We start from the raw sequence: 16,670 nt of genomic DNA, 5'->3' as shown, positions 1-16,670 counted from the left end.
CCCCATGATGTGGCTCCTATAACTGTGTATTTACCTGAAAACAATAGTTTCAACTGTAAAATAACAATATAATGTCTGTTTTGAAAACTATAAAGAACTTAATGATATTTTTGAGCTCTCAGGAGATGATGTATGAAGCAGATTGCATCGTAATACAATGAGTTCTTCAAGGTACTTTGTGAATTGGTCTATTAGATATACTGATTCAGGAATGCAATGAATGTGACATCTCTATATTACATTTTCCTAAGATAATGATCACAAATTTAGAAAATGATTTTCTGTGACATATAGGTGTTCCATTCTTGAACTCGTAAATTAAATTAAGAAACCTGACATAAAAACGTGATTGTTATGGGTGTTCTCCATTACATCCACACATGATTAAGAAAGGTAATTCACAATTGCATCGTAAGGAGCAAATCAATAGTAGGAACAGACTGAACGGGATCATTGATAAAATGCTTGACTAACTGCGTGCAACTGCATGCATGAGTACGTTTAGTAGTTGCATTATCCATGCTAAATATGTCAAGAACTTTGCTTATCTCCATAGGATAAGTTTCATAAAAGCATATATATATATATATATATATATATATATATATATATATATATATATATATATATATATATATATATATACGTATATTTCCTTCAGAAGATACTTCCTGCGCCTCTGGATTTTGTGAATTAATCCTAACCCCCCCCCCCTTGTCACAACTTGCCTGTAAGCCATATGATTTTGTTTGAGTTTAAACTTGTGCTGTACCTCATTGAGAATGTTTTGTGCTGTACCTCATTGAGAATGTTATTGTGCTGTACCTCACTGAGAATGTTATTGTGGCTACATCACAGTAGCAACCATTGCAATTTAAAGCAATTAATGTTTTAAAAAAATACTGTTTATTTTCCTTTAATGCTGGACAGTGTAAACGTCTATACTTTTATGATCATGTTATACGATTATGCTCAAACCTTTTTCGTGTGTATTTGTGTTAGCATGGAATTTTCAAATGTAAGGCTTCTATTATCTAATCAATCCTAAATGAAAATAGAAATATGATACCAATCTGACATCCAATTTGGCCACCATGGCAGTCAACTATACAGACTAATTTCAATGTTACGTAGCTATTTATAGCACTTTGGGTTGTCCTGATTTATCGTAATAAGGTCATCATAATACCAGTCCTTCAACCAATGAAAGCCAAATTTATTCCTTTATTTTTTTTTTAATATTGTTAGAATGATGTTTTCTTGTAACACATACTTCGTATCTGCCTTCACTGACAGTGTATGTCTTATGCTGTACTCGTGACTCTATTTATAGAAGTGGTATTCTTAAAAATATAGTAATCCTTTCAGTTCGAATAGAAATAAACGCAATTCATTTTGATCACGTGGTAACATTCTGACCAATGGCAATGTTACTTTCCTTTACCAGCTACTGGCATTGCAAATGCATAGGGTTGACACCATAAGACAGCATATTCTATTTAATTGGTTTTTAAATGAAAATAGTGCCAATCTGATGTCAAACATAGCCACAGCAACAGTCATATTGAAATCCTTAGAGTTAAACTCTTTCGAAATGAAAAGTCAGATTTTTATAGGATTTCAACTGTAGTCTTTGCTAGCTGTCTTGTTGATCTTGGATGAAATATATACAGCTCGTATATCACAGGAGCCATCTCGAAACTTGTGTTATTACACTGACTCGAATATAAAAACCAAGATTCAGACAAAACTTTGCAAGGCAATATGTGGACTTTAAATCATTGATTATATCTTTGTGTATTTATCGCTTTTGTTCTGTAAGATTGTCACCTAAGGGTTGCTTCTGTAATTGTTATAATAAAATCCTAACGGGTAGCAGGTCTGCCACTCAAAGAACTGACTACTCTAACTGTAGATGACCCCAATGCAGACACCCACATCAAAGCGCAGTATATTAGCAATACATTATTACCGTTTATGTTACACACAAAAGGTCCCCCACTGTCTCCACTACAGCTATCCACACCTCCAGTATACAAGTAACCAGTACAAAACATCCGTGGAGTTATGCGATCTTTGTATACACGCTTACATTCACTATCACTGATGATGGGAACTACGGCAGCTTGTAGTATGTCTGGAAGCGTTCCTGGAAAAGTATAAAAGCCATATCATATATTTTCCTATAAACTGCTCAACTACCTGAATCATTAGACATTCCCATACTCAGAGCATAATTATCTTAAGTATTCGAACTTATCGGTAATAACAATGTTTTTGTCATATAATGGTCACGTTATACAATGAGACTTGTGTCGATAGGTGGTAATTCAGCATCCCCATCCCTGTTTAGTGATGAACTTCGTTGTTAAATTCTGAAGATAGTTATGCTCTGAGTATGGGAAGCAACCTATTTCAGTTGATCATCTAAAGCTCAGAATAACAGCTAATTTGGTCCACACTGTAAAATATATCTCACATTGTGTTTATTTGGAAAGCTTTTGTCACCATGAAAACTATAAGATCTAATTATTATTCAGCTTTTAAATCTAAATTACCTAGTATCATATTCTCAGTATAATGATCCACCCAGCTTTAGGATAAGTGTATCGACTCGATAGATTGAATCTAATTTGGGTATTTTGACTATTGTCTTGCAAATTCATTCATATTCTAGCAATCCCATATCCCTATATTTTACTGCAAAGAGGATGTTCTTCCAAACGAAATTGACTATCATTGTCATCTGTCACTCTCATAGAGTTCTGAGTTTACATTTTCAGAAAACATGTTGGTATAGGAGTCAAGCTTTAATAAGGAACAAAAACCTCTTGTATACCTTTCTTGGTATTTTTTGCTTTCTGCTATCATTATCATAACCTAAAACATTGTTTGTATTAACTTATTTGGATTTCCTGATTAGATGCACTGAAAGGTTCATTTATTTGTGAACTACTGAAACAGGTCAAATTATCTGAAGACTTTGTAACTCAAAAATACAATTATATATACAACACTCATAAAAGTTTATGCATGGTCTTTTAATTTATCGCATCTTTCTAGGATATATATCCATGGCAAACTGTATTCAGTCACTATACCTATATATATATGCAAAGGTATACAGTACATCAATATCCACACCTATATATCGATGGTAAACTGTGTTCATTATATCAATATTTATACCAATATGAATATATACATGTATGAGCCACACCTGGTAAAATTCTTTCAAGTAAGTTTCGATAATTAGTTTCAAGAATTATCTATTTTAATTATTGGTAGCCACTGCAGTTGGAAAATCAACGTCATGGTACAAACCTGATAGATACCGACACTGGGTTGATACATGTATGATTTCTTCAGGTTCAGTCAAGCAGACAAGTCATTCCAATAATGTACTATTCATGGTAATGGAAGCCATATTTGTTGGCAGATTGGCATAATTTATATACAGTAAATTTTGAAAGATTTAAATTTGAAAGATTTTACTACTTTAAATCTTTGACCTCTGGCCTCATGACCATCTCTGTTTATTTTATCTAATATCAATGTAACGTCTTCAATGATGCAAGAATAGTAGTCCAAAAATATGATAAGATTCTGCAAAGTTGCTGTTACAAAGATGTTATATAAAGAATTTCTCTTGTATTAGTCAGGTCACCAAGTGGTGGCTGGGTGACTATTACAAAGATGTTATATAAAGGATTTCTCTGTCTTTTAGTCGTAAGGCAAGTGGTTGCTGAGTGGCTACTACAAAGATGTTTTATCAAGTCATACGGTTAGTGGTTTTGTTGTGACTCTTGAATACTAAAAGCGAAAACCAACAAGATTTGTAAAATTTAGCAAATGAATTTTTTCCTAGATTATAATTCAAAATGAAACAATGAACTTACATCATTCTAAATTAAATAACACTAATTAATTATTTTGTATCACACATCCAAATGTTAAAGATCTGACTGTAATATAGTGATATTCCGAACAAACTCCATTGTTGAATGTATTCATGTTCCTGAATTCTTGAACATGGTAGTGTTCCAATGACTTACATTTCCATGATATGCTAAGTCTTTGAATTTGTCACAATACTATAATCCAAATGTTCTTGTCTCAATTCAACATAATTCCAAATACTCCGGTCCAAGAATATTATTGACGAGAAATTTGCATTTCCTATAAATACTAATTTAAATACATAATTCCACAAAAATGAATAACCCGATATAACAATATAACCAATTTTACTTCAAGATGTTAAGAAAAGAATGAATCATGTCCAGATCAACAAAATTATATACCCCTCTTCTTGCCCTACGTCATAATTACCATTTTCTGGAGATACTCTGGCATTTATGGAAACTTCCATTCTAGAAGTGTCTAGGGTCAGAGTTAAAATTGAATATTTTAACTCAAATTATGTTAAACATGGTTACATTGATCATGATTGTGATATTGAGTCCGCAATCGCACAGAACATGTTAACTATACATTATTATTGAACTTGACTTTAGCCTAAGGTCAATTAAGCATTATATATATATATATATATATATATATATATATATATATATATATATATATATATATATATATATATATATATATATATATATATGTTCATATATATATATATATATATATATATATATATATATATATATATTACAAAACATCATTAAAAAGGTCAACACCTAATACAAATTAAATATTAGTAACATTTTAGAAGAAGCAGAACAATACAGATACAGCCTATTACAAATATCGAAAAATTGTTTCTGAAGTGTCAATGTCAACTCACATCATCACCCACCCCCGTGTTGGCAAATATGTTTCAAATCCATGTTGTTATATATTCTATTTGTGAAACATATTATCAACTATGATCACTATCGCTCAGTTATTGCATCTGGAGTTCAGGTTACAGGGAAGCGTCTTTATTACATATGAAGTTGTAAACTTTGATCTCCTGTTTAACATAGGGATGCAGCATCTGAAACCTGTATTTTCATTCATCTTTTCTCATGATATAATAATAGCATACATTATCACAATATCTAAATTAATGTAAAAGCTTCAACTGGTGGATATGTTTAATTGTAATGATGGATATGATTAATTTCAGTGATGCATATGATTAATTAAAATACGGCTATGTGTTTACATGTAAACATGGATCCCTACACGGCTAAAGCTCATTTGGAGTACCTGACAGTGCACCTGCTTATGGAAACCTTGATGTCATGCAATGGAGTTAAGAATGTTCTAAGGGTAAAGCCGTGACCGTTATTTCCGATTGGCTTGGATAGGATTTAAGCCAATGGTTGTGTGTCTAGGTAAATGACTAAGTCTCATATCAGTGGGTAGCACTTAACATTTGTGTATGTCTCGCCAGTGGGTAAATGCCTACTTCATCCAGGTTTTCCACAACACAGTCAGGCATGTGATATCAGCCACCAATGGGGAAAAGTCAAACGGGTCATTGTATATAGCCGACTGATTATTACAAACCTAAGGCATTATAATAAGTACTAAAAAGACTCAAAAGCAACAAGCTTTGTATAATTCAACAAATAATTTATTTTCCTAGAATAAAAAGTGACATGATAAAAATAACTTACGGAGACTATTCTAGAATTTTTAACACAAGTCCAAATGAAAACAGTCTAAATAAACTTTAGCGGTATTCTAAAAAATCGGACACTGAATGTGTTGATGCGCTTGTGATGGTTTGTGTTGTGACAATGTGCGAATAGTTTTTTATGAAATCACAAAAATATAATCAAAAAATATATCCTTATTTGAACTTCATTATAAATCCAAACCTCTAAGTCCAGGGATATTAATATAAAGCACTTTTTATTTCCAATACAGAATAATTTGAATAAAATAAATTTGCCCAAATCATCATTCTGCACAACAATATTACAAAAACGTTATTCTGCTCAGGTGTTAATGCAACACTGAGTAATTGTCCAGTAAAGAAGATTTACATAAAAAACTAAGACTTAAAAAAAAAACCGGATGATGGTTATTTTATATGTGTAAGTGTTGACGGCCTAACAAATGAAAGGTTGATTGTATAGAGGGCTATAATTGTATATAGTTACGTTTTTTTATGTTAATATATATCCACATACCAATTATTTATGAGCACCAGTGTAATAGAATAAACGGTATTAAGAGTGTATTGAAACAATGGATGACAACGTACACGTTACCTAACGGCAGGTTCAGAAATCAGGTCACACTAAGTTCTTTATTAGTTACTCTTGATGAGATACATCAAATACAAATGTCATATGTGTAGGTAGAAAAGGTTCCAATATACAACGGGCATAACGAAAAAACAAACGCAAGAATCAGCACAAAAAACCACAATACACCTTATCCCGTAAACGTAAATTGTGTGGGGATGAAACACACAAAAATAATCGGGACAATACCTTATGGACTTGAGAATTCCAGGTAACTATGAAGGACTATCAATATCAATATTTCAACAGAAATGTAAGCAGCAAATGTTTGGAGTACCAGCAAGGTTTTACTTACTCATAGACGTTTCCCCCCATCCTGTAATGTGGCACTGCAATCCCGCTGTATACTCAGTGTTACTTTGTGGGAGGCATGCTGGCTGTACATAGTCATTGAACACAATGCCTCGCCCATCCTTGGGTCGAATCTTAAGAAGTGCCAGGTCATAATCATTATTTACATCTATAATTAATAAAAATTAGTATCAATACATTCTGGACTCAAACACAGGATGAAACCCGTTGTACATTTCTTATCAATTGAAAATACTTCATATCTTTTGCACTGACCATCTTAAATAGAATGTGGAAGTGTTTTCAACTAAAATTTACTGCAAATATAGGTCCAATGTGCGTTTCCATCATGAGTGCATGCATGTTTGTACATAACTAATGCATTCATAACTAATGTTTGTATATAACTAATGCATGCATAACTAATGTTTTCGTTAATCATGCATCATGAAAAATGAGAACATCTGCAAATAATGTAAAATAAATACTGGTAAACGTATATCTAATGAGGGAGAACATATCACTGAGTTATATTAATTAATTGACAATGGTTTTGTCATAAGAAGTAATTGAACAAAAGCATTATAATTTCACAAAGATTAAGTGTTATATGTATTTATTCCTGCTTCAAGATTAGTTCATTCATCTCCTAAATCTCTATGCAGTCTTTACCTTTTACTCAGTTACATTCATTCCATCAAACTCAAAACACAGATGTACACATAGCTGTAGAAATATGATCATTTTTTGGTTATACTAGTTATGTGATGTTATTTTCACTGAAGATTTCTGAGCAGAGTATGAGTGCATTTGTTCAGAAAAATACCCCTCTTAAACACAACTCTAAATAAATGACCTATTAATGTTTTTTGAATATATGTATCTCTGATGAATGATGAATATACTTGATAAAGACATGAAACGTGCATTAAATTAAATCATTTTTTCTTAAAGTCTAGACATAAAATGACCATGATACTGTTTCCCTTATAAATCATAATACAGCAAAATGTAGAACTCAGTCTTTTGATTTACATTTCATGTTACAGATGCTTGTGATGACGTTAATTACAACAAAATGAAAATTATATTGCATGTGTTGCCTTGATTTATATTCACACATGATTTTTATTTTTAATTTTGAATTGATCGATTGCATCATTGGAAATGCTTTCATATTATTCATTTTGAGGTGCTACTTTGAATCATATGACATGCTTTTACGTTATTCATATTCAATTGTTCTTTTCTTTCATAAGACATGTTTTTATATTATCAATTTTGAATTGGTCTTTTATTTTATAGAATATGCCTTTAGCGACGTATTCCTCCTCAACGTCCATAATATATGCCTTTTTAAGCTTTGTATAGCCAGCTAACTGCATATATCTCTAATACGGAACATGATTAGAAATGGTCTTACAAAAAATATTATCTATGTAATTGATAGAAAACTATCAAACGTATATACCAGTATATTTACACTATAATGCATATTTTAATCCTTTTGAATCAATGTTGTAAATATTATTGTAATATGTCTGGTTACGGGCTATAACATGTTTATCCCAAAGCAGGTACAGCATCCAATATATATTATAATGCGATACAGAGAAGTGTGAGATAGACATCCGCCGTTACCATTATATCGCTCATGGGTGAAGAAAGAAGCAATCCTAAACTCCTTCTCATGGCTATCATAACCCGTGTTATCGTGGTCACCTGTTCTCACAACGATTTCATCACTCCTGAGACCTCTATGGAAACAGAAACATAAAATTACACATGCTATTTATACAAGTAGACATCGTCTTCATGGCAGAAAAATGGGAATGGGAAACCTAAAATTAATGTCCAAAACAGTTAAAGCAATTTAAGAGAAGTCAGTGTATTTTACTTTTCTGTTCTTCTTAAAAAACTCACTAATATTTTTGAACAAATTCAAAACACCAACCCGTATGTCTGGAGTAGCATGCATGTATTGATGCCCAATAAGTGGTACGGTCAGACATCATATAAAAGTCTTATTTTGAAAACACCATGTCAGTATGAGAATCAGTTTAAGGAAAGAGGCATTAACAAGACTGTCACGATGGCCATTATGTTATAAATATTGATTGTTAGATTAGAACAATTAACAATAAATATAACTGGACATTATAAGAAGTAATCCAATAACATTTTCAAGCCATAGTGAATGTACAATCTGCACCACTTATGACAAACTAAATAGCATAGGTCCTTTAGTGCAAGTAAACTTTCCAATAAAATATTTTTCTCCTAGAATACTTACCTGATTACATTAAAATCAAATATATATGCCTACTATCTCCTCATAACTGCCCGCTCAATTATGGAAATTTGGCTGTTTTTATGCCCATGTTATGTAGACAAGGGCAACAACTCTGCACATTACCGCTCCATTCCACCTACAGGTCCCGCTAATCGTGTGAATGGATGCTTTCATTGTGGGGAGGATTGCAGTGTATTAAAGTAATTCGACTGGGTGAGCATTCTTGAAGCATCCTGGCAGAAACAAAACATACTGCAAAACATTGGGTGTCGCCTTCAAATACGTTACCATATCACATTACATTTGGAGAATAGGTAATAGGTAGACGGGATGTCCCAACGTATTTCTTTGGTAATTTCTGATTGCAAAATATTGAAGGTAAACCCTGTATACTTATGTTTGAGTTCAAGCTGCACAACTAGAGTTGACAGGGTTTATGTGTGGGAAGACAAAACAAAGGAAATCATCTTATCGCATACAAATTATGGGTGAATCCATTTCAAGATGTACAGTGTGTTCATATGGAGGTTGTGCTGATCTCATCCGTGTCTGATTGTTGCTTGTGCAAATGAGACTGGACCTACCAGATCCAGGGCTTGCTGCTTTGGAGCTATGTTTGAATGTGCGTGTTAATCACAATGATAAGTCCTGAGGAGTTATGTGCTATTTCTCAGGTATATATGCAAGAAAGAGGCATGTTGGAGTTCCACAATATGCCCAGTCTACTTTAGATAACACCTTATCTTACATAATAGTTCCTCTTTGAAAGCCTTCTGGATTGTGTTAATGCAAGAGTGAAGTCATAGGTCTCATTTTCTATTGCACAATGATGGCAAACGATTCTTGATGATGAAACTAGATTGCATCATAAAGATTGCTGATCCATTTCATCGAAACGGAAGGCTGACTGGCTCAATAGAGAGTGCATGGAATTAACTGCATGCCAAGGTAAATGCGATGAGGAGAAAGGTTTTGTTTTAAAGACGTTTCAGCTTCAGCAAGGTCAGTGCTCAAAGCTTGAAGTTTTGAAATTCAGGCTTAACATAACAAATGATATTTTCCACTTTGGAAAACAATGTGAATGATTAAGGTATACGAAGGCCAAAGAGTGAAAAGTCAGAGAGGTCTTTGCTATGACCAAGATCATCATAGCCACAATGATCGAAGAATGTTCCAATATGATATAATGTTAGCCAACATTTTGTCATATAATTATAAGAATAAATGACGGCTACATATGTGACAGACGCACTCAAATGGAAATTGTGTTATTTTTACTCGTAACCAGTCCTTGAAAAAATGTAAGAGGGGCTCATTAAATTAGTCTGATACATCAGCACATTCAAGACTTGGAATTCAATCAGAATACCACTGGAATCCATTCTGCATGCTCTATACCTTTTGACTTCTGATATAACTTTTATTATTCTTTGGGATTTAGAGAAGACTACTCTAAGTTACTTTTAAATTTCCATATGTTGTTTGAAGCAAATAAATTATTCGCTGAATTTTACATGCCTGTTTGATTTCTTTTTTTCAGTTGCTTAATTTAACTACACAGCCATAACAACAAACTTGTTCTATAAACAGTTGCTTTAGAAATGAAGACGTTCATGATAACGTTCATCCCCAAGATATTGACATGAAGGCCTGTGTCCTACTGGTTACTGACAGTGTCGAAGTTTGGTAACAGATGGGCTTTGCATACAATGAAACTTGCATTTCTATACACAGTCACATCCTTTCTAGTGGCAGCTTTAATGATATTAGTGTTGTTAGCCAAACTTGGTTGCACCATTCATCCAGGAATGATACTATTTTGCTCGTTATGCTGATATTGTATTCGAGTGGCATGGAATATGAGTACACGTGTGAGCTGCAAATAGCACACGTTTAGGTGATACAGTAGGACGATTTGCATCGTTGAGATAGCAAGGCCATCCGCAAAGGTCACATGTAGACGTGATCCAGTAGGATAAGATCTGCTGCAGCATTAAACAGTCTGAGGAGAAACTCCCTCGTTATGATCCACTATATGTAGGAAATGGATAACTTGAGAATGACAATTCAGAGGAATGGGAATACGTAAGTGATTACGATGGATAAGAAATCCATATTAAGATCATTTAAGATGAATTAGAGCCGATGGATATAGTACTCTTCATATATGCATTATATGAGACATGATATTACTTGCTAGCTTTAAATTTTTGCATTCAGCATACCTTGTTATTATAGTTGATTCTGAAATGACATAGTAAGAAATTAGAAACAACGGATTTTCATAGTTAACTACATTATAAGAATGCCAAAAATATCTCCGCTAAATTCAGGGTGATAAAGAAAAATATTGCCTGTATGATCATGAACCTAAACATGTTCTATTAATATGTGGCCTTGTGTAGGTATGCAATCAAATAACACATAACCTATACAGAAAAAAGTGCATACAATATGTTGAAATTTCCATAATAAATCTGAAAAATAACAAAATCTTTCAATAGATGGGCATGGATTTTGAAAGTCAAAGTGAATACTAATTTCACTTCACTAGTGGGAGCTTAAAACTAGCAGTACTATGCGGGATATATTGCCCTTTGTCTATAAGGTATTGCCTTTGAGAGGGCTCGATTTTGTTATATAGTAGGACTTACGTAGCTAGCGTTAACGGAAATGGGTAACTTATTTGAAGGAGAAGATATCAACAAGACCATCTGCTCAGAAAGAGTTGTGATGAAAAACGTTCAACTTTCCCATTGTGATAGACATACTGTGTGTCAGATCAGTCCTATTTTCATTTAGAACCAACTAAACGGTAACATAGTCTCTTATAGAAAATCTCATTCTGTTAATTTTATGACAATCAATTCAGAAAGAGTAGAAACAATGCTGCTTTCCAAAATCGCCACTGTGGTTTTCATATTGGATATACAAGTTTTACCGTTTTATTGTAGAACCCAATCAACATCATTATAAGTCTCTCAGCAATGCATTTTAGGAGCAATCTGTGTGTTAATGTGTTGTAGCAACAATGAATTTTAGCTGTTATCCCTGTGCTAACTGTCCTGTAGCTACTTTACATTTTAGGTGATATACCTGTGCTGAATGTATGGTATCAAAAATGCATTTTAAATGCTATCCGTGTGCTTAATGTATTGTAGTAACAATGCTACCATTAGGCGATGTTCCTATCATAATTCCTTCTGCTATTGTTTACGACAGTTACGAATATATCATGTGAATTCTTGCAGATGAAATGTCTGTCCCTCATTTGATATCGTCATTAGCCTTCTTGACTATTATCACAATATGTAGCTAAGTCCAAGAATCGGTTAAAATACAAACGAATTCAACCATTCTGATTGCATTGATAAACTAAATTGATTGTGAGCTTATTCCCCTTTATTTCGTGGATTGCACGTGGGAGGTTGATGTTAAGTGAAAAAAACGTCTTTTTTTGTTCCATCCTATGTGGTTTATGTTCAACGTCGTTTCGTAGATTGTTATAATTTTCTAAAACAAATAGCACGGCTGATTTAACATTGAGTTGTTCCTAATGGGTTCGGTCTTTGGTGCAGCTCCAGACTGATCAATATTCCTCCCCCCATATCTTTTTTTGTCACCCGTAGCTTTTAGTTTTCACCAATATTCTCTCTCAACCCATTATCTGTATTGTGAACTTTCGATCCACAACATACCCCCAGTACAAGTGCGACATGAATATAAGACTTAAACAAATTATCTACGTCAGAGATTCGAATGCATGCGTCCTGATGTACTTCATGAGAGAACTTTTATTATAACATTATCTTTTCAACAACGTGAGGTTTTCTTTAATACTCCAGATACATTCCAAGTGCCAGAATGTGAACAAACTTCCTTTTATATTTAAGCTGTGAAACATGTCTTAAGAGTACACCCAATGCAGTAAGGGGGGGGGGTTGCTCTGACTTTCTTTTGACCCGGACTATTGAACAAAACTCTTTATGTCAATAAACATATTCACCATGATTCAATATCTTGATCACGATTTCACTTCACTTGAACATGACACGCTAGGTTCTAAATACAAAATGGACAGGTTAACATTGAACACCAACAAATGAACCTTGTCGAGGTGTGCATAGGTGGATTTTTTAAAAGAAATTTCATGAAAAAAGGTTGATTACATAATGCTCAAGTTATTGTCGGATATGGAACACCAAAACGTCAATAGTAGTACACAAGTTTGATTGTATACCTACGCATGTATGTATGAATGTGTGTACGTGTGTGTGAGAGAAATAGAAACGTGAAATTCTCTCCAGATATAATTCACAATTATCAGGTTCTTTAAATTATCTCATTCTTAATATTCATATCATAATCCAAACTACATTTATATGTTCTCACAGGCAAACAATGTGGACAAACATTTGTCCAATTTCAAATAGTTCGAACAATTGGAGATTAAATATACATTTTCAGCCTATATATATATATATATATATATATATACATATATATATATATATATATATATATATATATATATATATATATATATATATATATATATATATATATATCTATATATATATATATATCTATATATATATATATATATATATATATATATATATATATAGTTGTAACAGCTATTTTAAACCACATTACATCATATGAATGATTGATACAATACAGACATTTGAATTTCAACTCTTTACTTTAACTAAAAATATATATCTACTTATTTTCTGAAGATATCGTATTTCCTCATCCCGTGTTTATACACAAAGCATGATATTCAAGGATAACATAACCTTTGCCACTGCCTATTTACATATTACAAAATTACAGAACGTAAGCAACCCTATCAAATTACTCGATTCCTCAATATACTTGACATGAGACTGTTTTATAATAAAGCTGTTTTTCTGAAAGATTAAAAGCAGAATAGTTCACTCAAACATGATTATTCATTACAGATGTATGATTATTTAAACTTTTAAAGAATAACATACGATGCAACATCAGGGCAAATCGTCAGAAGATATTTCAACAATCCTGGAATCATCTGATATTGCTTGACTTGTTTCTTAATTTTGACGTGGGGCCAATACACGCTCAAAAATAGTAGCTGTAATGTTACTTACCTAGACTGACGGCTCTCATGGTGTGTTTATTCTCGCTGATGTCACGGTGGGAGGGAATGTTAAGTGCAAGGTGGAATCTATTCCCCTCTAATCCATGCCTTTCATGTGACATTTTGTTTCCAACAATTGTCTCTTCCAACCCATTGCCAGTTTTGTGAACTACCGATTCACAGCAAATGCATTTGCACCAGTGCGACATGAATGCGAAACATGCCAGAATTATCCATGTTTGAGATCTCACGGCATGCATCTTGATGTATTTTATTTTACCTAATTCGTAATAATACAACCTCTTGATATAAAATTATCTCTTTCGTCTACATGAGTTTCTCTAATACCGCACGCATATGTTTCAAGTGCCTGGATATGAAGAAACCTCAGGTTATATTGAAGTTCCCTGACGTGTCATAAACGGACCAGCCAATGAATTAGAAGGGAAGGAGGAGCTTGAGTTTTGCCTGGAACCAGAATTTGGACCGAAATAACTTTTTGTCAATGACTATAATGGGTATCATCATAATCTTTCTTTAACCTCATGACAAACATCCTTGAACAGTTGTTTTTCAGAATCATAAAATTGAAAACTGCGCCAAGACATTATGGTCAAATAATTACATACCTTCAGATATTAGATGCAAGATCTCAAATGTAAACTTTATAGGTAAACATAGGATACATATTCGTCTACCTTGTCTAAATCTGTTAAACTGGCTCAATATGGCCTATTTCACTGTGATCATTAAACGTTCTCAGATTACACACGAACGTCATCAGTTAACCCTTGAGTGTATGTGTGTATGTGCGCGTGTGAAGAATGACATTTATTTATATATTTTATATATCAAGCATTAAAGTTGCCGGTATAGAATTTCAGATAATACCTTTCCCACTGATTATCATACACGAAACATTACTTTGCTGATTTCTATCATACAACACACATACACATACGGTGATATATGTGGTACACCAATCATTAAATTTGTCATTGCCATTCTTAATTCAAACATTACATTTCGCATTTAATATCATATCTCAAACATTAACTTGTTGATGTATATCATACAACACACATTTCCTATGTCACGACCAATCCGTTGGCGTAACTGCTTAGAGTGGCCAAAGGCTTATACACACCTTGATTGGTGCTCAGTATTATGCAATCATACATCAAGAATATCCTTAGCCTCAGTCAAACATCAAATATATGATATATATATATATATATATATATATATATATATATATATATATATATATATATATATATATATATATATATATATATATATATATATATATATATATATATATATGCCATGACAGAAAAAGAGATAGCGAGAGAGTGTATGTGTGTTCTGAGGTGTGTTAGTGGGTGTGCGGTGTTGATGGGGGTTTAGTGTGTAGGTATGTGTGAGTACGTTATTGGACGTATGGTTTCCACGTAATTACGTCTACCGTGTGACTTACAAAACTGGGGTTTCGAGATTAAATATTCGAATCCAAAGTTAATACTTAGGAGCCGAAACCCTTATGAAAGTTAACGGAAACTGAAGAATCCTGAATCCGGAGAGAATGGTTGGAAGTATTAGGAAAAAAGGGAACGTAGACGTTAACTATTTTTTTTGTCATCTTAACGGCATGGACGACTAAGTACAGCACACTTTTGATGCGATGTTGCATATGATTGGCTGAATGTTTACAACACTTTATAAATAACTATATAAATATTATAGATTTATACAGTTCTTACAAAATGTAAAGTATGAGTAGCATTGAACTGCTGTTGAAATTACGGACATTTTATTACAGAGTGTTCGTCCCCATGCAAAACAACAAACATTAGTTTAACAAAGTAAAAACCTGATTTGGAGTAAAATAACAACCCTTGTTGACTATATTTCGTTTGTGAAGTCATATTGTGCAGTAAGGAACGGATAACTAGATTGATACATCTGTTTGTGTTACGAAAACAATTGGCGCAATGACACGCCTTACTGAGGAAACAAAGAATGCTCAACGTACAAATTTAGAATAAGTATAAAGTAGAAATACAATGTGAACTACTCCTTATCTATTATAGATTACACAACTTATGAATCATTCCAATTTTGAGGCACTATTGTAATTATGTTTCGTGAGCGTTGAAACCACAATGAGACTGGATTGAATATTTGAGTGAATAATTGGTTTTAAAAATATGGATATTTCCAGACAATTATAAACCATGTTAAATCATGTATGTGCATTTGTGAAGTTTTTACTAAGCATTAACAGTATGTTTCTTATTGCTAGGATGTTTGAAGTGTCGAAGTTTAGAGTGATGTCTAACACTAGGATATCATGCCGCTGACATAAAACAATCACACCCAAAATCATTATTTGGATCCCATTGCAAACAGTCCTAACACTGAACTCTAAATGCTGAAAACCAAGCGAGGTAGCTACTTGTGCCATTTAGAATGATGCAAAAGCTCTTTTAAATCTAGCACAATAACACATCAGATGATAGAAGCACACACCATTTTGTTACCTAACATTTGGTACAGCCCTTCGTATATTTCTGATTTTGTTTTGAAACAAGGCATTTTTGTAGTGTTCGTGGCGTCGACCATGATTAAGTTGCAAGTGAGATATGGTAAATCCACTTAGTGAAAGGTGTACAGCTAGGCTAAAGTATTCTCTTTTTTT

At 33.1% G+C, this 16,670-nt stretch overlaps 1 protein-coding gene across 1 annotated transcript in view; it reads right to left on the bottom strand.

Moving 5' to 3' along the window:
- The window catches only part of LOC149774631 (chymotrypsinogen A-like), a 122,001-nt gene extending 107,910 nt beyond the window's left edge, over positions 1-14,091 (bottom strand). Inside the window, exons 1-4 of the mRNA XM_089944958.1 lie at positions 13,980-14,091; positions 6,619-6,720; positions 1,973-2,149; positions 1-34 (exon numbers count right to left, since the gene is read on the bottom strand). The exon at positions 1-34 is cut by the window's left edge and continues 33 nt beyond it. Of these exons, the coding sequence (XP_089801084.1) occupies positions 1-34; positions 1,973-2,149; positions 6,619-6,720; positions 13,980-14,091 (425 nt within the window). The remainder of the gene's footprint in view (positions 35-1,972; positions 2,150-6,618; positions 6,721-13,979) is intronic.
- Positions 14,092-16,670: the final 2,579 nt, after the last annotated feature.

The sequence above is a fragment of the Sinohyriopsis cumingii genome, unplaced genomic scaffold (genome assembly GCF_028554795.1).
Source record: "Sinohyriopsis cumingii isolate HCF-2022 unplaced genomic scaffold, ASM2855479v2 utg000160l, whole genome shotgun sequence".
Lineage (NCBI taxonomy): Eukaryota > Metazoa > Mollusca > Bivalvia > Unionida > Unionidae > Sinohyriopsis > Sinohyriopsis cumingii.
Note: the sequence above shows the minus strand (reverse complement) of the source record. Positions and strands in the feature narration are given on the sequence as shown.